Raw genomic sequence first — 25,681 nt, 5'->3', positions numbered from 1 at the left:
CTCTGAAAAACAAACTGAGGGTTCTAGAGGGGAGGGGGGTGGGAGGATGGGTTAGCCTGGTGGTGGGTATTGAGGAGGGCACATTCTGCATGGAGCACTGGGTGTTATGCACAAACAATGAATCATGGAACACTTCATCTAAAACTAATGATGTAATGTATGGGGATTAACATAAGAATAAAAAAAATAAATAAATAAAGACATATACTTCTAGGCAAAATTTAAAACTTTTTTTTTTAAAAAAAAAGAAAACCCAAGTGGAGGAGACGAGAGAAGGCCCTGTGGCCAAGACCCTGGAGGCCCTGTGGCGGCCATCCAGGGGGCTACAGAAGCCTCTGTCCCTTCTGGAGATGCCCAGCCTGGCCCCCGATAAGCCCTTGGGAGGGAGTGCCCCCACCTTCTGTCAGTGGGGCCAGGAGTAGGGAATTATCACAATTCTGAAATCCAAACAGTCTTGAAAGCCCAAGATTTCTTGAGACTCATTTGGCTGCAAAACCTGACTACTTTCTGTGACTGCTCATGTGGGTTTTTTTTTTTTTTTTGCAGAATATTAATGTATTTCATTACAGAATCCTGCCCCAGGCCCTGCTCTGGGGTTTACGTAACTTAAGGCATCTGAGCTATGTGTTCCCTTTCTAGAAGGCCAGTTTCAATTCTGAAAACTATCTGGTCCTCGGGTTTTGGAATCAGGGAGTGCAGACCCATATTATTATGAATCTGTTTACCCTCAGACTGTAGTCAGAGGAAACACTCCTGATAATACACAAAATAAGAACAGAGTGGAGAGAGCAATAGGGTTGGGATGAGACATTGGGGCAGGGGTCGTGCTCTAGGTCTCACTAGGTATAGGGCCTTGGGAAGGTCTTTAACCATTCAGAGCCTCGATTTCCTTACTTATAAAACGGAAATAATAATCCCTACCTCCTGTGCTTATTAGGGGATTAAGTGAGATAATGCATGCTTATGGCATACAGAGTAAGTGTTTAGTAATTACATGCTTAATATGAATAGATAATAATGTATGTATTAGCCAGATAGACCTTTTTCCTCAGTGCCCTGTGCACTGGGACCCCCAGACCAGCTAGGGAGCCAGGCAAGACAGCCACCCCTGGATTCTGTGCTCAGGGTGCCTCGCAGGAGCAAGACCCAGCTTGGGGAGCCCTGTGCAGAAAGAGGGAGGGCGCGGGGGACACTTAGTGCTCAGAACTTCCAGTGTCAGGGAAGAAATCATGTGGGAGATGCTGGGATATACTACCATAAACAGTAATAGTGGAACATAGAGTCTGGTACCCACTCTTACGGGAGATGCTCAGAAATCCTCGTTGGCAGAACCTATGCCCCCGGCCTGCCCACCCACCACTACCACATGATGCTTGTCGCTTCTCTTGGGAAGCAGGTGGGTCAACAGGCTGTGACGACTATCTGTTTGCCTTAAAGTCTACGTCCACTACAAAATGCTTACAGCCTTTGGCACTGAGAGAGGACAAAGGCTAAACCATGGGTCCCCTTCTGAAAGCCTCTTGACTGAGAAAATCTGACTTTGCCCTTTCATATTTGCGTCACTGTAAATAAATCACTGAGAAACTTGTTTCTTTCTGTGAAAACCAAGATTAAAACAATTGTGATTGGATGTCCCCATGGACCCACAATTTCTGCACCCCAGAAGTTAACCTGGCTCCCCTGGCCAAGGCACTCCTCGCTAAAACTCCTCCTCCAGCTCCGCCAGGCAGGAGGGGCTTGGCTGCCAGGCAGCACTGAGCTTGTGCCCACCCCATCCCTAAAGGGTCTGCACAACTCCGGGGATCAGGGCTACTTAGACTATCAAAGAATCTTACTTTTGGCCAAGAGCTGTTTAAAGGACAGGTCACTTCTGGGGCACCTGGGTGGTGCAGGTGGTTAAGCATCTGACTCTTGGTCCTTAAGAGTCTGCTTGAGAGTCTCTCTCCTTTTCCCTCTGTCCTTACCCCTCACCGTCCCCCCCAACCTCTCTAAAATAAATAAATAAACCTTTTTCAAAAAAATGAAATAAAGTTCAGGTCAGTTCTGATATTGCTTGACATCATAACTGACAAAAAGAAAAGCCGAGCAAAGCTCCTTGAGGAATTCTTGATGCTCTGAACTTTCTGTATTATTATGATCAAAAGGACCCAAGGCTGGTCCAGCTCAATAGGGAGGGGAAGCCATTCTAATTTTGACAGTACCTGGAAAAACGCTCCCCACGGTAGATTCCTGTAAGCTCTTCCCAAGCCTCTAACCCTTTAGGTCGTGGGGGAGAGGGTGATTATGATTGTCAGACCAGCCCAACCCCAAGACCCTCGCCTTAACCCTGCCTCCACCCTGCCAATCCCACAGAGCCAGACAGGCCCGGAAGGAAGTTGCTGGCGGGCGGCCCCCTCCCACGCGGCCAGGTCATTTGAACCCCCAGCCTGGGGCCAGCCTGGAGCTCTGGGAAGGGACCTCACCTCTCTGAGTCCTGTAGTGTGTTGCCCGCTCTTCTCCAGGTGAGCACATTCCTGAGCTCCAGACCAGGTCATACTCTGCTTCTGCCTCTCGAAGGTCTTTCATTCAGTCGTCCGTATTTATGGAGTTTCTGCTCTGGTACAGGAGGGGTACAGACTCAGGACAGGCATCTGGGCTACACCAGTGAGCTAATGAAGTTCTCTGCCCTCAGGGGGCTGGCATCTGGGCAGGGAGAGAAAGACAGTAGTAAGCAATAGACGTGGTAAAGTCAGAAATGCCAGAGCATCTTAGAAGGGAGTAAGTACGGTGGAACAGAAGACAGGATCTGGGGTCCTGGGGGAAGTGGCAGGTTGAGTGTTAAAGTCAGATGGATAGTTTATTACTTAGGGTTCTCCAGAGAAATCGAACCCATAGGCTGGAGCGATAGATACACAGATAGATAATAAGGAATTGGCTCAGGTGATTAAGGAGGCTGAGAAGTCCCATGCTCTGCTGTCTGCAAGCTCCAGGCCCAGGAAAGCAGCTGGTGTGGTAATAATACGAGTCCAGAGAGCCAGGGAGCTGATGGTGTAAGTCCCAGTCCAAGTGTAGAAGAATGTCCCAGCTCACGCTGTCAGAGAGCCAATTCTTCCTTTGCCTTTTCAGGCCCTCAGTGGAGTTGCAGGAGGCCCACACACACTGGGCAGAGCTTCGCAGTCTACCCATTCAGATGCTAATTCGTCCAGAAACACCCTCACAGACACACCCAGAAGCAATGTTTAGTTAAATATCTGGGCCCCCTGTGGCCTAGTCAAGCTGAATATAAAATGTACCATCAGAGACAGCCACAGCATGCCAAGCCAACACCCTAGTCCAAGGATCCCTGCGGGAGAGTCCCCATTAGGCTCTGCGCCCCAGCCGGGCACTCTGCCTGACATGGGGTAGGTACTAGCGGAAGGTCTTTGGGGGTGAATAGGTGACTATTGATCCCAAGGTGGCTCTAACTCAGAGGGCCCCCCCTGTGGGTCTTCCCCTGGCTTAACTTCAAGTACTTTGCTGTCTTCTGTGTGTAGGTGCCCACATTCCTGGGGAGGCTCCCACCTCCTGGGCTTACCACACTGCCTTCTCCCGTTTCAGGTGCACAGGTGGTTTCTCAGTTCCCTGCACTCCTTGACGGTGCCCTGAGTATCCCTCCCTCAGCACCCACAAGTAGGGTGCCCTGAGCCTCCTTAAGAGCAGCCCTCAGACTGTCCCCACACACCCTTCCTAACTGTGCCCTCTGTGTCCCCAGGCACAGCCAGTGGGACTCCCAGTCTGTTCAGGATCAGGAATCTTGTTATTACAGGAGTCCTTGATCTATTCAGTCCCTTAACGGTGTTTGTAGCTTTCTTTTTTCTGAGCAGTAAGGAGCGAATAAGCACCCAGAGACCAGATTGTATTCTTTTCCTTCATATATATTTATTCCAAAATAAAGACATACAATTTTAAACAAGGTGATTATAACTGATTTTGATTTAGCATGGCTCTACTTGATTTTTTAATGGCCCCAACTTAAACAGGAGGCTTTTTCATTCAATAAATAGCATAAATAATATTTCATCTTCATACTTTGCCCATCACCCCTTGTTTCTGGAAAGTTTCCTGGAGACTCTTCAGAAACGTCAGTGTGTTGCCTGTTGTAGTTTGGTTACATGGCTGTTCACAGGAAAAAAACTGTGGGGAGAAAAGTTAGCAAAGACAGAGTGACGAAAACAGTGTGAACCAGGAACCACCCTGCTTGCAGCCCTAGGTGGGGTAGGGGTGCGGTGGGGCGGGGTGTGCAGGCAGCAGGGGCTTGAAACAGCGAATGCACAGGTAGGTCCAGGGCTAGCATGTTGTGTAGACAATGTAAGCGGCTTTGTATTGCCATTTCAGGGGTACGACACACACACACACACACACACACACACACACACACGGACACCTATCAAGTGGTCCTAAATCTCCTCATTAGAGGAAAACTTTTCTTGGGATTCTTCGAGTCCTAACATTTCATTATCCTTTTGAGGTCTTTGAATAGCCCTATGGCTAAGAGTAGGGCTTTGGGGTCAGATAGACCAGACTTCCAATCTCAATTCTGCCACTTAGGGAGTTTGGTGAACCTCACTGAGCATGTTCCCTCCTTCCATAAAGTGAGGGTGATAAATGATCACTGAAACAGTTGTTATTGTAATGAAGCAATAAATATTAAGCATTTAGAACTACACGCTGTTGACTGTAAGTAGCTCAGTTAAGTAGCTGAGGGAAGGGCTCTCAGCCTTCTGGGGACACCTGGGGGGATGCTAATTCCCAAAGAGTTCATGCCCTCCTTTCCCTCCAGGGACCAGGGCATATGCTGAAGAAGAGAAGGTGCCCTCGTATAATTTAGCATCATTTGAGGCACAGCTCTGATCCTCTAGATTTCAGCTTCTTTTTACAATCAGGACAGATGCTTTCCTTATTCAATAGGGTGGAAAGAAGAAAATGGCAACATGGGTGTGAGTATTTTTTAAAACTGGAGGGAACAATGAGCTATCCGGGGCAGATCTCACTTTAATTTTGTCATTCTGAATAAATTTCTTAGAGGTCTCTTATTGACCTTGAACTACCAGTTCCAACTTTACCATCCTTTTTCATTTCGATAGAGTTGTCATTGACCCTCACATGAAAACAACTAAGTAGAGTGTATCACAGATAAAAACAAATTCACCTGGCCCTTGTTCTTTAGGACTTGGACTGTTTTTTTTACTCGATTGAAAATCAGGGGGTATCTTGTTTCCACTGTGGAGTTGGTCATCTGGGACAGACCTTCCTGGAAGCATGCTGTGGTACAGTTGTCCTGGTAAATAAAAAGAATTTATTAAAAGAAACCTTCTGAGGACCACTTTGAGAAGAATCGCAAAGAGAATGCTTTCAGACACTATTTTAATTTATCCAATGTAACCTAAACTGGTATTATATTTAGACAGGTCCCTTCCCAGTCTAGGAGATGATCTTTAGCTTTTCAAGGCAATACCATTTTTCCTCAGTGACACTCCTTGGAGATTTCCAGATGCTCCATCGAAGGAACACAAAGCCTATGGATGGTGGAAAACAACTAGTTCTAGTCTCCTTTGCACCTGATGTTCCTCCGTTCTATGTCTTGTGACAGTAAGTTCTAAAGTAGAGAGATGATCACACCAGTCTGATGGGATGTGTCAATTGAATAGAGCTGGTGTTTCAGCAGTAGCTAAAATCATGGAATGTAAACTGAGGGGCTGGTCTGGGCTTTAGATGCGTGGTTTGTCCTCAGAAGGCACCCCACACTCGTCTCATCTAAGGGATGTACCCTGATGGGATGTGATATCTGACCCCAGCTAGGGTGAGCAGTTCAGATTCTCCCAGGCTTTGCTTGGGGGGAGAATAATGCAGGAGGCACCTCCCTCCTCACCTAAACCAGAAAGTTCCTGCCACACTTCCTCTTTGCCTATGTGGGGAATGAATGACCCTCTGGAAGCCCTTTCCACTTTCCCTCTGCCTTAGACATCCTAAACTCCCCCCATTCAAACTGTACAACCTAAATCAGCCAAAAAGACAGACAGGAAGGGAGGGAAGGAGAGAGAAGGTATAGCACCTGGAGAGTTTATGCAAGAGGAAAGAAAAAGAGTTACTTTTACTTACTTGTTTTGCAACCCTAGAGTTTTAGGAAATAAATCAGTAAGCAATATGATATAAGCTATATTCTGATATTCTCAGCTCCGGCGTGATTTAATTGTGCACCTGGCCACTAATCTAAAAAGACATACAAGACTCGTTTGAAAGTATTGAATAGTGTTCAAACCTCTGAGAGGGCATAAAGCTGACTAAATACAAAGTGATGTATATGGTATAGAATTTCAGGAGCCTGCTTTTAAAAGGAAACACTGAGCAGTAACAATTACAATCGAGTAACATTTTCTTACTTAAAGTATCAAATAGAGCAATTCATTTTTACTTGAGAACTTTTAAAGAACACAACGTCAAGATTATACTGTTTCACTATACTTACAGAAGGGATGGGCAGACACAAACAATCGGTCACCTGCAAAAGAAAAATTCCAGAGTGAAGATGCCGGATGCAAACGTGGAAATAAGTTTGGAAAGGTCTTAAAAGAGCATTGACTCACATTGGCACTGCTGCAGGTGCATTTTGAAGCTGGATGTTCCTAAAGTAAGTAGAAAAGCAAAACCCATAATGGGTGGTGAGTTTTTCATTCTTACGTTATGTTGCCTTCCCCACTGGCACCCCCCTCTGCAGCTTACCTGCAGTTTGTCAATGAGGTACGTGACATCACTGATCCCCATAAAGATCAGACACCCCTGGCTCATCACGGAGCAGAGGAGCAGGGCAGAGGCAAGCACCACTGAGGGCAGGAGCATTTTGACACGGAGGTGCAAGTTGGCTTGCCGATGCCTTGAAATCGAGTCGTATTTAAAGCTCCCTTGCAAACCTGGAAAAACCCTGACATCAAACTGATACCAGGTGCCCACTTTTTCTATGTAAGATTGGGTCACTTGACATTGAAAGAAAAAATATGTATATATCGAACTGAGTCACTTGGCAAAGACTATGTGACATTGTGCTAGGAAATGTCATTCCCCAGAAAAGATGCTTTTCAAAAAGTTGGGTACAGAGATGCTGAAGGAAAAGTTAAAGATCTTAAAACCATAATTTTTTTTTTTAAGGCAGATACTCTAGTTGTGAGAGTTAGAATATTTTCCATGACAGCCCAGGTCTGTATTTTCCCCTTTTTACTTTATTGGAAATGCTGATATACTAGCCAGTCATGGGTATTCTAATGAAGGGCCAGGAGGGGGTGGGAGAATGAGAAATCATGCCTGTGAGCTGCTCTGTCAGGGTTTTGCAAGGTCATGCTGGTGAAGTCATTGCAACCTTAATCTTACTATACTTTATTCTCAAATCTTAACGGTGTTCTTCATATCTGGGGCCAGATCCTCCACCTCATACCAATGCATCTTTGTGCGAGTATTCCTTTAAACGGGTGTCTGAAAAAGGAACTCTGCAACTGTACCAGCAAGAATGTAGCAACAGTGGCTATTAGAATTGGCCTCGAGGATTCCTTAGTGTCTTTCGGGAAATTATGTAGGGCTGCACAGCATCCAGTCAACACTAGGTGCTTGAAATAGGATAACAGCTAACATTTATTGAGCACTTACTACCTACTAAGCACCATTTTAAGCACTTGATGGGAATTAAGCCATGTACTACATGAAGCCACCAAATGAGGTAGATACTAATTTGTCATCCCCATTTTTTATCTTTTTTTTTTTTTAAGATTTATTTATTTATTTGAGAGAGAGAGAGTTAGGGGAGGCACAGAGGGAGAGAGAATCTCCAGTAAACTCCCTGCTGAGTGCAGGGCCTGACACGGGGCTCAATCTCACTACCTCGAGATCATGACCTGAGCCCATTTTTTATCTTTTAAAACATTGTATCTTAGCTTCCTGGCCCTTTGATGTGGCTGTTTTTATCACTATGAGCCAGAAAGTTGTCTCACTGTCACCCTATGAGATAAATACTATGATTACCCCCATTATTTTATAGATGGGGAAGCTGAGGCACAGAGACGCAAGTAGTTTTCCCAAAGCCACACAGCCAGGTAGCAACAAATTTCATACTGAAGCCCAGAAGTCTGGCTCCCAGGTTCAGCTCATAATCCTGCTCTCCTGCTTCTCTGTGTGTTTGTTATCTTTCTCTCCCACCGGGATATATGCCCCCTATGTGTCTGGTTCACCCTTATATCCTCAGCCTCTGGGCAGGCCCCTGAGGAACAGTGGGCTATCACTAAATGCTTGTTGAATCAAAACATTAATGTGAAAAGCAGTTTTTGAAATAGTAAGAAAGGTACACAAAAACTATGATTTTATAAGGTTTCCCATCTAGTTTCTGGGGCATGTATTTGGAGGTGTGTGGGCTTAAGAAAATGTATCTTCCACACACTAGAGACTGAAAAAGTGGGGACCCTTTGGCTTAGCCCTTTGAGCCATACTAGCGAGTGGAACAAATTCGTACGATTTTCTGACCAGCGCTGTCACAGTGTGTGGTATTACTGCTGCTCCCGTTCGTGCCATTCCTTAGGAGGGGTGACGGACGATGGGGAAGGGAGGTCTCTTGGTAGCAAACAAGGGAAATTGGCTTTTTGCTAACTTCCCCAAACCCTCCTGCAGCTCCATGCCTGTCCCCTGCAGGCAGTAAGGAGAAGTTACAGAGGCCCACCAGCCTATGGCAAACACTTTTATTACAGAGTCTGGTAGCGATGCCCTTTTCTTGCTGATAGAACCCTCACTAGTTCGGGGTGGCAACGGACCCAGCCGAACACCCACTTTTTCAGTCTCTCTGCTGCGGTGCTGCAGGGGGGCAGGTGACGTGTTCTGATCAATACAATGCCCCTAGAATTCATTAGCTTTTCTGGTTAACAGGAGGCAAAAGTAGCTGAGACCTGCCCTTTACCCCCTTATTGCAATTTGAGAGTGGATGTGATGGCAAGAGCTTCTGAGGCCATCTCATAACTATGCAGGAATGGACAAGAGAATTGTAGCAATTGCAACACAAACACTTTACAGAAAGAAATAGTCTTTAAAAAAACAAGAAAAATAAGATCATGAGAGCAACAGTAGAAGGTTACAATGGAACTACAATAGAGCTACTAAATTCTAGCTAGGTATCGTTGCCTACGGAAGACCCTGCGGCTTGAGGCTCAGTAAAAATGGAAATCTCTTCTAAAAACGGAAAGTGGCACGAGCTAGAGAAATGTCAAAGATGTGTCAGCATCAGATTGAACCTTTTTCTCCTAACATCATTAGAAGACCTAAAAGAGACTTGAAAAGGCAATCACCTTCCCATTGTGTAGATCAGTATTACTTAACGCCGTGCGCTTGAGGCGTGGCAATCATTTCCCACTGCTTCAGCCGTGCCTCCCACACGGAGGAAAACACTACACTGCCCCTCTCACTGTACAGATGGAGGCTATATGGAGGAAAAGTGGGCTTGTTCAGTTACCAGCGGGGGATAGGAGAGCGTAGTGGTTAACACCTGTGACCCTGTGATCAGACTGCCTGGGTTCCAATCTTACTTCTGTCACTTGCTGGCCATATGGACGTGGGCAAGTTGCTTGGCCTCCCATCCTTCTGTTTCCTGACTGTAAAACAAAGATGTGGATGTGGAGGATGGGGAGGAGGATGGGATTGCAGTTGTCATGTAAGGCCTACCTCAGAAGAGTCTTGTGAAGAGTGAAAGAAATGTTTCCTCAGTGCTTAAGTTTGACGTTTGATGGGACAATGTAGTCTGGTGTAGACGTCAACCAACCATAACCCACTTGGCCAGATGCAGTGTAAGGCCTACAAACCAAGAATTGTTTTGAAGGGTTGATTGAAAAATAATTAACAAAGAACAGCATAACATACTTACTGTCTGGTCTTTTACAGACAGAGGACCTGCCCCTGGTGTACTTCGCATGGCACATTCCACATTTTCAGTAGACGTCATCTATGATCTTCCCCTCCCGGAAATGTGGAGCTAGGAGTTGGTGGCCTCAGGGCCTCTTTTCCTGTTGCCCTTCCGGTTATTCAGCTTAGAGCTCTGTACAGAGGGGAGGGCAGGGGAAGCTCTGGAATCATCGGCTGCCAGGTTCTCTGAAATGTTGGAGGCCCATCATCTTCTGCAGCGGGCTGTAGAGTGAGCTTCCTGGCCCCATGAGCCAAAGGTCTTCTCTTGGTGTAGCCAGGTACCTACCATCAACGGTATCTCAGGTAGGTCCTGGTTTAGGGGAAGAGCCCCACATATTGCAGTCAGGAGAAAAGTGGGTGAACTGACATTCCTTTCTCTCTGGGCCAAATCCTGGCCTGACCAACTGGCCTTGGGTCACCCACCCTCGTATCTACCCCCAAGTACTGTTGCAGGGAAATGTCGTCAGTGGACATGGGTGCTCCTTGGGCGGGTTACCTAGCCTTTCCAAGCATCCATGTACCACCAACACTCACCCACACGGGAAGGATTACTCAGTCCCACCTCATAGAAGGATAGAAGTATTCAATTTGGGATGCTTCCTCAAGAGGGAACCACATTTCCACTTGGAAATGTGATCTGGTCTGGTCCAGACTCTGCTCATATTCTGCTCTTCCTCTTAGCTCCCACCTGATAGTCACATTGGTTGCTTTCTATTTCCAGCCTCCAGGCCTTTGTTCTTACTAAGCTCTGCCTGGAATATTCTTCTTCAGCTCTTCCATGTATGGCTTGTTCTCATCCTTCAGGCTTCTACTCAAATGCCACTTTCTCCATGATGCCCTCCATAACCACAACAGTCATTGCAATCTGCATGATCCTGTCTTGTGTCTATTCCTCGAAGTGGGATTGAGTTCTATGAGAAGGGTATGAGGTTGGAGTCTGGTTCATTATTGTATTCCCAGGGCATGGTCTATACTAAGTGCTCAGGAATTGCTGGTTAAGTGAATGAATGACGAATAACTTTAATTTTGTAAAAATGCATTTAATGTATATTATTTATGAAATGACCAAGACATGTTCCCAGTATATCAGTAACAAAGAACAGATATAACATTCATAAAACCTGAGCAAGGAAAGCATTTGAAGAGTGAGGAAGCAATCAACAAAATACACCCTCCTGCAGGGCAGTCCCTTCAGAACTTTGGAGAGCTTTTTAATTTCTTCTCCCTTCCAGTTCTCATAGTCACTACATGAGGAATGCATGTCAGGTGTGGGAACTCTGACTCTGTAGATGAAGAAACAGGGAGAGAGAGGTGACCATTCTTTACAATTCTTTTCTATCTTCCCAGCCACTCAGTTATAAAAATGAAAAGAACTAAGAATATTTAAATGGCAGCTCTGCAGTTTAAAACACCGTTACAACAGCAGATGTTTATCTAGCAAAGTCTACAGCTTTTGAGGTTTAGCTTTTAGGATTTATTGTGATACCAGAATGTAAGTAAGCAAATGATCTCCTTCAGAGGAAATACACCAAGCTGAGAAATTACTTACTCACCTGTTTTAAATATCAAGAAGATTGGAGAGTGGGATGCTTACCAAGATTTAGTGTAGATAACATATTTTACAATAAATGAGAAAAGACAATACTCAACCATTTATTTTGTTTCAAAGATAAAGTTTGACATTTTTATTTTGTGATTAAACCCCCATGTGTCATGGATTATTGCTCTAGGAATAAAACAACATGGTTATTTGTTCTAGGAAGCCACAGCATGAAATGACACACACAGAAAAGACACAAAATTTCTAAGTAAAACCCATTTGGCCTTTTCCTTTAAACAGCCAAGAGATAACTAGTTATGAGAATCCTCAAGCACTAATTTCTTAATCAAATAGTTATTTCTAAGTCATTATTTCCCAACCAACTGTGAGGGGCAAGCCCCACTGGATACTGTTATCCCTGCAGGGGATTCTCCCCCAGGGAAGGTGACTTCTAGGTGGTGCTCTGGACCTCTCCCCTCGCATTCCTCTGACACACATTCTGGTTCTCATGGACCCGGGGTGCACTGCTCCAAGTTTAGCTTCTAAGCAATTTCCAGAGCTCCAAGATCTGGGCTCCATTCCTCTCTTTTCGGCTTCTGCTTCTCCTCACCGTCAATGAATAATAATCCAGGCCATCCTTGTAAATGCACTTTTTTTTTTCCCCCACTGATACAACCCATTATTAGCTGAAACCTGCCCCTATGTTTCTTAGAGCCTGAGGGACCCACTCCCACCCCTTACAGTGGACAATTTATTGGTGTACATCTAATTAAGAAAGGATGAGAACTCCTGTTTTGGGTCACATTGGGGAAGGCACTAGAATTTGCTGAACCCTTACTATATGCAAGGTAATATATTAAACACTTTATATATATTATGTCCCTCTGCCTTCTGCACAGTCTTTATTAGCCCCACTTTACAGATGTTGAAGCCCAGAGAGGCTAAGAGGGTTGCCTTAATCACACAGCTAGCAACTTGAACTGGATTTATCTGATCCCAGAGTCTGTGCTCTCGTCTGCTATGCCATATATTGATCTCTGTTTCTGCTGACCCAACAACATAGACTATATTTCAAGTCCACTCAATGCAATCAGTATATGAAAGTATGGTTTTAGGCCTGAAGGCAGATTCTAGATATCAGCTGTATTGGTTGGAGCATATCAGCTCCCACATACACAAGACCAGTGAGATAATCCAGAAACATTATGCTCATGGTAGTGGAGGAAGTATAAGAGGAATAAGGCCAGTGCTCAGTTTCATCTCAAGCCTCTGTTGGCATCACTTCTGCCAACATCCCAATATCAAAGCAAGCCATAGAACTGATCAGTGAGCAAAGCAGGTCACCTTGCCAGGGTGAGGGCACACTGAACAGTTAAATGGCAAAGAACTTGGCTATGGGGAGGACTGATGAATTAGGGCCAAATGATGCAATCTAACACAATAGATTTATTAATATTATATCTTTATCTTATACCCACCAACTACTGAATCCTCTTATTAGTTCTAATGATTTTCAGCTGATTCTCTCTGGTTTTTTTCCTTAAGTGGATGTTTTCATTTGAAAATAATGATCCTCTTTAAACTTTTTTATATATCCAAGAGTAAATATTTTTAAATATCCAATAGTAAATATTTTGAACTTTGTAGACCATATGGTGTCTGTTTGTAACTACTGAACTCTTTGGTTGTAGCAGGAAAGTAGCTATAGACATAATGTAAATCAATGAGTATGGCTTTGTCCAATAAAACTTTGTTTAAAAGAAAAATAGGCAAAAAACAAAACAAACAAATGAAAAAAACCAGGGAGCCAGCCCAAGTTAGCTGATCCCTGATGCTGTAATCAATTCCTTTAGAATACTATATCTTGTTTTTTTTCTTTCTTTTGTTCTTTGTTTCTTTCCTTTTTTTTTTTTTTTAATAGTAGCAAGCATTGCTGCCATTTTCTTCATTTTACTGGGATGCTTTCAATGTTTTCCATTTAAATATCATGCTTGCTATTGATTTCATATTAGGGAATAGTTTTGAATTTCTAGTTGACTAAATTATTAGAAATGATAGCTGAATTTTATCAAGTATCTTTTCAGTTCCCATCAGGATCATGATTTTTATCTTTTCAGTAATTCATGTGATAAACTATTTTAATAGATTACCAAATGTTGAACCATCCTTACATTCCTGCAATAAGTTCTATTTGGTCATACTATATCACCATTTAAAAAAAAATGCTGCATTCATTTTGCTATTCTTTTCTTTTGGATTTTTATCTTCAATACCCACTGGGAGGTCTTCTTAGACTCAAACACTCAACAAAACGTAGGCTCAACTAAGCATTCAGACTCATAAGACCATCATAGGTTACACTTTGTATGTATCTCTGAAGAGTAGATGGAGCATAGTTTGCCAAGATGACAGCGTTAGCTGTTCCTCTCACTGGGAAAGATCCTTACAGTCATCCAGGAGCTATCCATTTAGCCGTCTAGATGAGATGGCTCAGGTGTGAAGCAAACTCCCGTTTGGAGGGGATGGGCATGATCCTGGCTTAAAAACCTTGTGCCCATGGTTGCCAATATCTCTTGGAAAAACTCTGTAGGTGTAGCTTCTAAGGCCCCTGCACTTGGGAGCCCAAGGCTGTGGTGTCCCCATGAGGAATTTATAGTTCATTTAGACTCCTCCCAGTCTAGATACATTTTGCCAATCAGGCCTACTTGATGTTTTACCTTCATTTGGTTTTCAGGGGAACAAAGCTAAAAAAGATTAATGGTAAGGTCAAATTCTCTTTCAGAAGGGGAAATGGCTAACACATTACCTACATCATCTACATTTGTAAGTGAGTTCATTCTTAATTTCCCCTTTTGTGTGTGTGTGTGTGTGTGGTCAGGGTTTTGGTCAGTGTTACCCTACCCTTCTAATGTGAATTAGGAAGCTTTCCATCTTTTTCTGTACTTTGGAAGAGTATAAATAGCATGAGAATATTTTTTTGTTCCCTTACTCCTCTGTGGAGAGCAAGGGATATTTCTTGCTCATCTCCACAAACCCGGTGACAAAACAGCCCCCAGGACACAGCAATTAGAACAGCAACTGGAATATTTCCTGGCCTTTCTGTGGGACCCAGAAAGGGGTCCATACGGCATTGTTCTGGGTACCCGTCATAACTTAAAGGGAAACTTTCACAATGTCCAAAGCGCTTGATGTCCTGCAGAGGAAGGAGGAAGATGTCCTCAAATTCCTTGCAGCAGGAACCCACTTAGGTGGCACCAACCTTGACTTCCAAATGGAACAGGGCATTTGCAAAAGGAACAGCGATGGCATCTACGTCATAAATCTGAAGAGAACCTAGAAGTTTCTGCTGGCAGCTCGTGCCATGAAAACCTGACTGACGTGGGTGTCCTATACCCTCCAGGAACACTGACTGTTGGGCTGTCCGGAAGTTTGCTGCTGCCTTTCGAGCGGCCCCTGCTGCTGGCCCCTTCGCTCCGGGAACCTTCCCTCACCAGAGCCGGGAGCCGTGACTTCTGGTCTTACTGACCCCAGGGTTGACCACCAGCCCCTCATGGAGGCCTCTTAATTAACCTGCCTACCATCGCCCTGTGTAATGTAGACTCTCCTCTGTGCTTTGGGGACACTGCCATCCCCTGCGGCCACAGGGGCGCTCTCTCAGCGGTCGGGGGGGGGGGCGCGGGAAATGCTGGCCCGGGCAGTTCTGCGCATGTGCAGCACTGTTTCCCATGCGCACTGGCGAGAGGCCGTGCCTAACCTCTAGTTCTGGGAGGTCCTTCAGAAGGAAGAGTAGGGGGCTGCTGAAAGGGGTTGATCTGGGCGCAACTTCAGGGTGCATGGACTGCTCCAGCTACCTAACTTACGGCTACTCACCCTGACGTGAGGCTTGTCTGAAGGGAGTGGGTGCCTTTGTGCTTATTGAGCCCATCCCTGCAGAAGACTGCAGCCCTCCATCGCCACTGAGGACTGGACCGCAGCTAATGGGTAGGAACAACCACCCAGTGGTCTTAAGCTGTTTTTCCAGACTCTTTTTTTTTTTTTTAAGATTTTATTTATTTATTTGAGAGAGAGAACGAGAGAGAGCGAGCACACACGGACAGGCACGCATGCGTGCGAATGTGGGGGGAGGGGCAGAGAGAGAGGGAGAGAGAGAATCCTAAGCAGGCTCCGTGCGCAGGGCTCGATTTCACAACCCGGAGACCAGGTCGTGAACAGAAACCAAGAGTTCTACGCACAACCCAACTGAGCCACCCAGGCACCCCTGTTTTTCCAGACTCCTAAGCAGAAAATGGAAATAAGCTTGATGGAAAATAAAGTTTCTTAAAAAAAAAAAAAATTGCGGAATGAATTAAGTTCTGATAAACCTGTCCGGAAAACCTGGATCTGATGGCCTTTGGGCATTAACTTTTTGGAATTTTCTGGTTTTTCTCTTTTTAGTGCTGCTCTTTTAGGTTTTCTTGCTTCTTAATTTTTTATGTGCATTTTCCTAGAAAAGGACTCCAGATTTATGCTAACAAAGTGGTGAGATTGTGCATTTTACCCACGTTTTCTCTTTGAAAAAACTCGTAAGAAATTTGTATATTTGATTATTTTCAGATATTCAGGTTAGGCTTTTATTTATCAACTCTGTGCATGATTTTTCTTAGCTTTCCAAATTAGCATTTTATGTACTTGCATTCCTTCTTACTGGATTTGGATTTATTTTGTTGTTCCTCTTGTAGCTCCTTGAGTTGTATGTTTGCTTCATTTTTTAAACAGTAGCTTCAGTTACTGAGTACACTGTATGGCAAGCAGAGTGCTACCTGTTTTATTTGCATTATCCCACTGAATCCTCATAACACTGCATGAAGCTTCATAAGAAGTCTTTATAGCTTGGTGGTGATGAGTGCAGACTCATGCTAGATGGCTCCTGTTACTTCTAACTCTGTGACCTTGTGCAAGTGACTTCTCTGTGCTTATTTCCTCAGCTATAAAATGGATTAATCATGTCCTCTACATTATAGGGCTGCTGTGGGGGATAAATTAGTACTTAAAGCCCCCAGAACAGTGTCTGGCACATAATTAGCACCATGGAAGTAACTGATACTATTATTTAAAGATGAGGGATTGAAGCTTGAAAAAGTTAAGTAACTTTCCCAGGATTACACAGCTGTTAGCAGATTAAGAGCCATCTTCTTTGGAACACAGCCTGGGCAGCATTGCGTAGATTTTGGTATTTGCTTATTTGCATTAATTTCTTAATAGTCTGTAATTTCAATTTTTAATTCCATCTTTGATGAAGTTCCTGTTGTTTTTTCCTCTGTAGGAAACCTTTTTGGAAACCTTTCCCTTTCTGTCTGCATGATCTTCATCCTTGAAACTCAGAAATTTTACCAGAATTTGTCTAGTTATGGCTATTATGCTTTTTTTTTTTCCTGACCAGCACATAGCCCATTTGATCTTAAGATCATAGTCTTTCTCCAGTAAAAATCTTTCTTTTAGTTCATTGATCTCCAGTTCTCTTTTTTCTCCTTCTATAATTCCTATTGTACACAGATTGAAATCTCCTAAGCGTATTTCTCATGCCTTTGTTTTTCCCTTTAATTTCTTACCATTGTTCTTACTTCTGATTTTTGAGGGAACTTCTGGATTGGGTCTTTTAATTGCTAATTCATTTATCTGCAGAACCCAATCTGTTGCTTAAAAGCCTCTATTGAGGGTGTTTTTTTTTTCCATCAGTGAATATTTTAATATTTTTAAATTTTAATATACATTCCACAAAGTAAGTAACAAGCTCATGAAGCCCACTTTGCACCATTTTCTTATAAAAATGAGGAAGAAAGGTGATACATACAAATCACGAAGACACATAAAATGGCCTTACATTTTCCACTAAGATTAAATTAATTAAAAATTCCACTGAAACTTTCACTTCCTCTGAAGTTTTTCTACCCTGGATACAGCCATCCAGCTCCTCTTTCTCCAAAATCTGACACCCACTGCCAGAACCCAAAAGCAGCCTACTCTCTCCCACACTTTACCAGTGTCTTTCTGTCTTCTTTTTTGATCTTTAATAAAGTTTTTCTATTAGAGCAGATTAAGATTTACAAGACAATGGTGAATGTAGTACAGAAAGTTCTCATATACCCCACATCTAGTTTCCCCTATTGTTAACCCCTTACATTTGTTACATAAATACCACATATTTGTTACAATTAGCAAAACAATATTGACACGTTATTTCTAACTAAAGTCCATACCTTAATTCACATTTCCTTTGTTTTTACTTATGTCCTTAATGTCCAGCATCCCATCCAGAACACCTCATTACATTTAGTCATTTTTGTATCCTTAGGCTCCTTGAAGCTGTGACAGTTTCTCAAGACTGACTTTATTTTTGATGACCTTGACAGTTTTGAGGAGTACTCGTTAGGTATTTTGTAGAATGTCCTTCCGTTGGGATTTGCTTGATGTTTTTCTCATGATTAAACTGAGGTTAGGGAGGAAGACCACAGAAATAAAGTTTTATTTCCATCACATCATATCAAGAATACATACATCAACATGACTTATCCCTGTTGATGTTGGCCTTGATCATCTGGCGGAGACAGTGTTGTCAGATTTCTCCACGGTTGATTTCTCTTTTCCCCTCTTTCCATACTGTAGTCTTTGGAAGAAAGTCACCATACACAGCCCACACATAAGGAGTGGGGAGTTAGGTTTCACTTCCTTGGGGGCTGAGTATCTACATAAATTATTTGGGATTATTCTGTGTGGCACTTTTGTCCTCCCATTTATTTATATCAGTATGGACTCACGGGTATTTATTTTACATTTTGGGTTGCAATCCATTATTGCTTTATTTATTTTGTTGCTCATATTGTTGCAGCTTTGACCATTGGGAGCTGTTTCATTTGTCTCCTCTGTCCCTTTTGACCCCGTTATTGTGGCTTTTCTGTTTCTGTTTTGTGAGCACATTACTTTCTGGCACCTCAAGATGTTCCAGGTTTGTATTGTCTACTTTCTGTGCCAGCCCTGGAATCAGCCATTTCTCCAAAGAATGCTGATTCCTTTTACTGGAGAATGGCATTAGAAAGCAAGATGGAAGCTGGCCGTGCTTACTGCTACTGGGATTCCACTTTTCTTTTCAGTTTTGCAGTTATAATTTTTATCTTCAAGAATTGTTATGCTTCCTTGCCATAATAGCCTGCTCTCATTTTATCAATGCAATGTAAGAATAAGAATTATAAAAAAATAAATAAATACAGAGGAAACAGGAGGGAGAAGAAGTTCTTTTGTTTTTTTTTTACTCAGGGTTATTCACTCTGAATGTTCTGTTTAAACTGCTGAGTATTTTTATATATCTGGTAATTTTTTGCTCTGCTGATACATAAGAACAGTTGTTCAGAAAGATAATCTGAACTGAGATGGGTCCTAACAGAACCTGTGTAAGCCAGTGCAGTTTCTGTCTGTCCTTAACAAAAAGAGAAGACACATTTAGATGTATGTTTTTCTCCAGCAGCTGAGAGATTGAGTAGTTTGTTCAGGACAGGGACAGTGCAGTCAGCAGTGTGGAGAGCTACTTGGGTGGAATTCCACCTTATCGCAAGAGCCAGGTCTCCTTCTCAACTTGGAAGTTGGACATCAGCCATCACAGAGCCGCCTTCTGGTCTCCATCTCAGAGGAGACAGGGCTCTGTGTAGCCGCACTTTAGGATTGTAGCGGGACCCACTTCCTGTGCACCCCCCTCAGATGGGTTAACTATCGAGTTGGCCCTAAATGCAAACTATTGGCTTCAGTCTCCGTTTCTACTTCTCTGTCCTGCTCCCTTGGATGGAATTATTCAAGGTGACTCTCTTTTTAGTCTCTGACTCAGTCTTTCACCCCACAATCATGGCAAGCTCTGCTCCCCCTCCACGGCTAGTGACAGGTTCTAAAAACCCAGCCCAAGTTAGAGGCCAGGCTTCTCACCACCTATTCACACACCTGCCATGTTAGTTAGACCTCCACGGTCATTCAGCTAGTGAGAGACAGAGTCAGGATTCAACTCATTCTCTTTGCATTTTCATTCTGCCTCAGAGGCTGACCATTAAAGTAAATAGTTCAAACTCTGCACTCAAAACACTATTCATGGATTATTATTTCCATAGTCTAGATAATCCAGTTTGATTAAATAGATAAAGTGGAACAGAGAAAATCAATAAAATTCCTACTATGGTCACAGTCACAACTGAAAGTGAAGGTCAGGATAGGGATGGTGGGCACCAGAAATTCAGAACAATGGTGGGCAGATGCAGGACATGGGTATCATGCACACCCCAAGGCTTTATTTCAAAGCTCCTTTTTGTGGAAAAGGAGACTCTACCTCTGATTATACTTCTGCTGTCTCCAGAGCACCTGGGACACCAAGCATAGCACCCAGCAGAGGCCCCACCCACAAAACCCTGTACTTTGGTGTTTGAAAGAATGAGAGACAAATGTGTTTTCCAAGTTGATTTCAGAAAAAGATAAGCAAAACAAAGAAAGAAGCATTGCTCTGCTTCTCATGATGCTTCATAAGAAGCAGGCTAAAGGATCCTGCGGAGTACCTCTAAAAGTTCTCAGTAATAGTGGGGGATCTCCAATCACCACTGTTCATTAATTCAGTCATCCTGATGAGGTTTCAGTTTGGCTGAAAGAGCACGGCGTTCTCTGAATAGAGCATCATCTTAATTAAAAATGGTGACACGATTTTATGAAGTTTTGTTGCCACTGGCCCTTTTAGATAAGGTATTTTTTAAAATTATTATTATTAATTTCAATTTGTCTCATTATCCTTCTAAGAAAGAGTTGAAGGTTTGTGGCAGGGTCAGGGTCAGGATCAGAGTGTGGGTTAGGATCCTTTCACAGTCTGGACCTCCTGGGAACATTTGATGCTGCTGAGTGCTCCCTTCCCCTGGAAACTTGCTCCTCTCATGGCCTCAGTGACACCACATGCTCTTGACTTTCTCCCTATGTCATACACCATCTCTCTGTATCCTTTGCTGGCTCTTTGCCTCCTTTTCAGCCTCTCCCTATTGAGTTACCCCAGTACTCAGTGCTGGACTCTCAGCTCTTCTTTATCATGACATAGATGTCTCCTTCATTCCTGACTTTACCCCGTCCACATGCTGATGACTCTCAAATTATATCTCTTGCTGACAGCTTCACTGGGCTACAAACTACAAATTTGCATTACAAGTGTAATATATTTAAATATGTCCAGATTTTGTTTCCCTGTGGGGAATCATATCACCACTTTTCACACTCCCTCAGCCATCAAGGTTTAGCAGTGAGACCAGAAGGAATTTTTCTATCTTCCAATATATTAGGACTTGGTATATAAAGAGACGATTGCCACCTGACTTTGCCGGCTGGGCTGTGAAGCCCAGGGCAGGAGAGGAAGAGACCAAGAGGAATGAAAGTTGGAAGCCCACCTCTTCTGGTATTAAGGGATTATATGGAAAAGAAGATAGGGCAGAAGAGGCAGAAAGAGACACGGGTGCGATCTTCCCTTGCTGAACTCTCACTTAGGCAGAGGGAGGTGTGTTACCACTCTTGTGGACAGTGCTGAGTATCCTTGCCCATTTTATTTTGGAAGCTCTGAATGGAGAGCATCACCTAGCTAGCCTTTATGGCAACCTTGGTGTTGGGGAGCAGATGGTGGATGAACATACCTGAGTAACGTCAGTGGTATGGCATGGTCAGGTAGAGATAGGCTGGGAGGTAGCTCTCTAAAGCTATCCCCAGTTCCCACATAGTGAGGATGGAACTCAGAAATTCCCACATGTTGGCAATGTGTCCACAGATCATGGCTGGATAGGGAGCTAATAAACATCCATAGGGCCAAGGTGGGTGTTTGGGGCAGGAATTGGGTGGAGAATATGGCAGACAGCCAGACAGGTGTACAGGGTCAGTTGGCATAGGCTGAGTCAGCCAGGGTGTCTCAGAGCCCTCACCAAGCAAGCCACACTGGCTGCCAGCATCAGCAGTGAATGCCAGCAGGGCGAGCAGGGACCAGGTCCACAGGAGGCAGAGGATGCCAGAAGAGACAAAGACTGCCTCCAGGCACGGCTGGGAGGGCACCAGGGTCTCCCACCGCCTTGAGGGAGAGAAGTGTGCAGGGATGGAAATCTGAGAGTTTCAACCTATTTAAAGTCTTCCGTTGGATGAGGAATACTAGTCTAGACTAACTCTAGTTCCCTCCCTCTGGGGGTGGTCAGGCATCATGAGGAAGACCTGAGAAGAGGCTATAATTCCTTTATACTTCTGGAATCGCAGATTCCCTCAGCTCATGTATCTGATTGTTTGACATCTAGCATGTATCTTGGACTAAATCGAGCTCAACATGAATTCTTGCCCTCTCTCCTAAAAAGAACCCTGTTCCACTCCCAGTTTTCCCTACCTCAGTCAGTGGTAGCACATACCCCATGGGTTTAGGGTTCACTGTTGATTTCTCCGTTCCCCTCACCCTCCCATCTAATCTGTCAGGAAGCCCTGCAAGCTCTACCTCTAGATATAGCCTAGGCCCACTTCTCTCTTTCTCCACTATCATTTTATCCTTGCAGAGATTACTCGAATACCTTCCCCTCTGTTCTCATTCATGCCCATCTGGTACCTTGTGTGTGATAGAAAAAGATACCCCTCTGTACAGGTGAATGTGGCCTCAGGCTGGACATAGGGCTTGGGGTATGGCACAAAGGCTAGATTTCAACCCCCCACTCACCCTCTCTGCCTGGCATCATTGTGTGGGATCCAAGCTCCAAATGAGCCAGTAACCCTCCTCATTCCTGTGCTCCTCCTTATGATCATTTATCTACCTGCACCCAGAGTGATCTTTTTAAAACATAAATCAGATATTATTGCCCTGCTTGAAGACCCTCAATAGCTTCCCCAAACCCGTAGAATATCAATTTCCCACCATGCCTATGATGTCCTACATGCTGGGACCCCTGCTTCCACCTCTAGCCTTGTCACATTTGCTGATAGCCATTGTTTATTTTCCTCTGTGCAATGCCGGTCTATCCTTTGGGCTCTTGCTATTCTCAGACAGGGAAATGCAGGCTGGCTTCTTTCCTTCTTCCAGGTTTGGGCTCGGTTGGCCCCTCCTCAGTAAGGATTTTCCCACATGACCCTATTCATGCTGCCATCCTCCCATACCCTCGATCATATTACCTGTGTTGCTTTCTTGATAGCAATTATGAACCTCTAAATCTTCTTTTTCATGTATTCATTCATTTGTTCCTTGTCTCTCCTTTCTCACACAAGAATAAAAGTTCCCAAAGCAGGGACCATTTCTTTATGGTACAGCTCTGCTTTCAGAGTCTTGAATAGTGAATGGCACATATTTGTTGAACAAACCCTTGAATTAAAGAATCAGTGGTGAAGATTGCATGTGGGGCTACTGTAGGCATCTCATAAAAGGACTGCAAATTGCTGACCAGCAAAGCTAAGATTTTAGTATTTCTCCAGAGACAGTGTTGTGGATCTGCAAACATGCGCATGGAACAATAAACACCGGAAACCCTCCAACAGTTTGCTGGACGGCAGATCACGCACTCACATTGTAAGGTTTTCAGCCATCAGTGAATCTTAACAAAATTCATACTTAATTTTTTATAAATCTTTCAAAAGTTCAAAAACTGTTACTATAACGTACTCTGTGTAGAATATAAAATTATTGATAGAAAGATCAATAAAAACCCACTTATAAGTGTGATGAGATCTTCTAGATTACCATATAAGTTAGGCTGAAGATTTCTTACCTAAAGAAAACCTAATTTTAATAAATAAATCATACAATATATTCTATTTTGCTAATTCAGTCAGGGTGATAGTGAAATATCTCCCCCTTTCGTTTTTTTTTTTTTTTTTAAAGATTTTATTTATTTGACAGAGAGAGACACAGCGAGAGAGGGAACACAAGCACGGGGAGTGGGAGAGGGAGAAGCAGGCTTCTTGCGGAGCAGGGAGCCTGATGTGGGGCTCGATCCCAGGACCCTGGGATCGTGACCTGAGCCGAAGGCAGTCGCTTAAGGACTGAGCCACCCAGGTGCCCCTCCCCCTTTCGTTTTTATAGTGTTTAAATTTCAGCTGAAGATAGCATGATATAAAAGATGCCTATCAGCTGCATGATTATGATGCTGTGGAATCTTTGGCCTTCCATTACTCAGTGTAAAACTAGGAAAGATCAAGTTTTAAAGTGGTGGAGTATCTTTACAAGGCCATGAGAAACACATTCTTTTGATGATCATCTTATCTTCTGACTCTGAAAACTTTTTTTTTTTTTTTTTTTTTACCATTTCTCTATATCCTGTTTGTGGTTTAAAAATTCTGATCACAAAGAATAATATAACATCCACTAAACAATAATTCAAATAGAATATTCTTAACATCTATTCATCATCAAGTGTTCAAGTTTCCTAAAACATTATTCATCATGTTACTAAATCCAGGAACCGGCCACTTTCACACAGTTTACTCTAATGTGTAGCCCTTGTAAATGAGTATTACTGAGCATGACTAAACCCTGTTGTAACCAGTTCACAGAACTGCTACAATCAGGGTATTCATCAAGGGTCACCGCTGTTAGTTACCTCATTTGCTTCTAAATATTCAGTGCTACTAAGACGGGTTCATGATCTGTGGCTCCAGCTTGAGGTTTCTTCTGTTCAATTTCGAAAAAGCATTGGTTGCATAGTAGACTGGATTTCACAGACATATTGTAAGACTGCTACAAGACATGATGTAATATGAGCTCTGCTCAACAAGAGAAAATAACAGTTAATTTTTACTTGAAACGCACTCTACTTTTCTTCGCCTTTCCTCTTTCTCTTCCTTCTTATCTCCCTTCCTTCCTTCTCTCCTTTCAGGACTTACTGAATTTCACCTATGCATGAAGCCCACTGTGAGGTAACTACACATGAACACATTGATGGAAGACCCTGTTGCCATGCCTAGAACAAAGCAGATTGTTCTGGGGCGGGGGTGGGGGGTGGGAAATAGAATCGAGTCCATGATTTCTACCTTTGATCCTGACATAATTGAATCTTTTATTTGGACTTAACCTAGACACAAGTCAATTAGTCTAAGCTCTCTTCTTGTGTCATAGAATCCTTAATAAATGATTCTCCATCTTTTGTTTAAATGAATGAATGGATTTTGCCATGATGCAGTATGGCATGAAAATACTATCTGTACTATCACTCAGAAAATGCTGAATAATTCACAAGACAGTATATATAAAGCACAGTAAAATAGGAAATGCATTGGAATGGAAACTCTTAGACCTGATTTCAAGTCCAAATTTTGTCCCCAGTGTGCTATGTGACCTTGAGTTAGTCACTCCCTTCATATGAACCTCACTTTCCTCATTTGAAAAATTAGAGGATCCTTTTAATCAAAAGTGGCAGAAACCCAGCCAAACTAGTTCAGGCATAAAAGAGAATTTTTTGGACTCAAGCATCTTCAGGCATGGCTGGATCCAGGTATCGGGCAGTATAAAAGGAATATTGTCTTTCTCTCAGCTCTGTTTATTTCTTTGTTGGCTTCATCTCCCCACTGATTGATGGTGTCCTGCCATGGTCCCAAGGGAATGAGCCACTGTACTTCAGGCTTGCATTACCCTACCTTATTAGCTCCAGAGAAGAGGAATTTTATTTCCCAAGATCTGTATACCGGTCTGAGGGAACAACTTAGATTGGGTCTACTTTGGTTCCCTTTCTATCCTTTGGACCTATTTCCAATGCTAGGGGGAGTAGGTACCATCACTGGCCAAGTATGGATCACGGTCTATCACTGAAATCAGTTTGGGGGAAGGATCTTTTTGGTTCCTACCCTGGTTCCATCTTCTGGCCAAAGAAAGGAACTAGAAAGTCTTGGGATAGCACAAGTGTGTTCTTAGCCTTTCCAGACAATCTGTTTCTTCAAGTCTCTGCTAGATTAGGAGATACTGAACCAGAGAGGCATTTTACCTTTAAAGCAAAACTACTGTCCATTTGCTTTGCTCATCCATCTGCCATGTCCTAGCAGATGACAGGAAGTTTGGATACATACTAGGAGGGTTTCTAAGTCCCAAAGAGACGAAGTGCTTGCCCAAAGTGAAATGGCTAGCTTATGATGAAGTCTGGGCTATCTGCCTTCTCCCATCCAGTGTCCTCTTCATACCACCAGGCTTTTTCTTTGGTCAATCAGATAATACCGATT

At 43.4% G+C, this 25,681-nt stretch overlaps 2 protein-coding genes across 2 annotated transcripts in view; one reads left to right on the top strand and one right to left on the bottom strand.

Moving 5' to 3' along the window:
* The window catches only part of TGFBI (transforming growth factor beta induced), a 220,310-nt gene that overhangs the window by 84,685 nt on the left and 109,944 nt on the right, over nt 1–25,681 (top strand). The window lies entirely within an intron of this gene.
* IL9 (interleukin 9) lies at nt 4,042–6,855 on the bottom strand. The gene is made up of 5 exons (XM_006744679.1): nt 6,739–6,855; nt 6,603–6,641; nt 6,485–6,517; nt 5,168–5,296; nt 4,042–4,152 (listed from the first exon to the last, which is right to left on the bottom strand). The coding sequence occupies exons 1-5, from the start codon at nt 6,853–6,855 to the stop codon at nt 4,042–4,044; spliced, it is 429 nt and encodes a 142-aa protein (XP_006744742.1).

The sequence above is a fragment of the Leptonychotes weddellii genome, chromosome 7, assembly GCF_054177405.1.
Source record: "Leptonychotes weddellii isolate Sample4059 chromosome 7, ASM5417740v2, whole genome shotgun sequence".
Classification (NCBI taxonomy): Eukaryota; Metazoa; Chordata; class Mammalia; order Carnivora; family Phocidae; genus Leptonychotes; species Leptonychotes weddellii.
This window is presented reverse-complemented; position numbering and strand designations above follow the sequence as displayed.

Excerpts from the sequence above, each read along its gene's own strand:
- IL9 (XM_006744679.1), bottom strand. The coding sequence starts at position 6,855 with ATGCTCCTGCCCTCAGTGGTGCTTGCCTCTGCCCTGCTCCTCTGCTCC. Across the intron at positions 6,642-6,738 it reads ACCTCATTGACAAACTGCAG|GAACATCCAGCTTCAAAATG; the intron begins GTAAGCTGCAGA and ends TACTTACTTTAG. Across the intron at positions 4,153-5,167 it reads TCCTAAAGAACAAGGGCCAG|TTTTTTTCCTGTGAACAGCC; the intron begins GTGAATTTGTTT and ends TTCTCCCCACAG.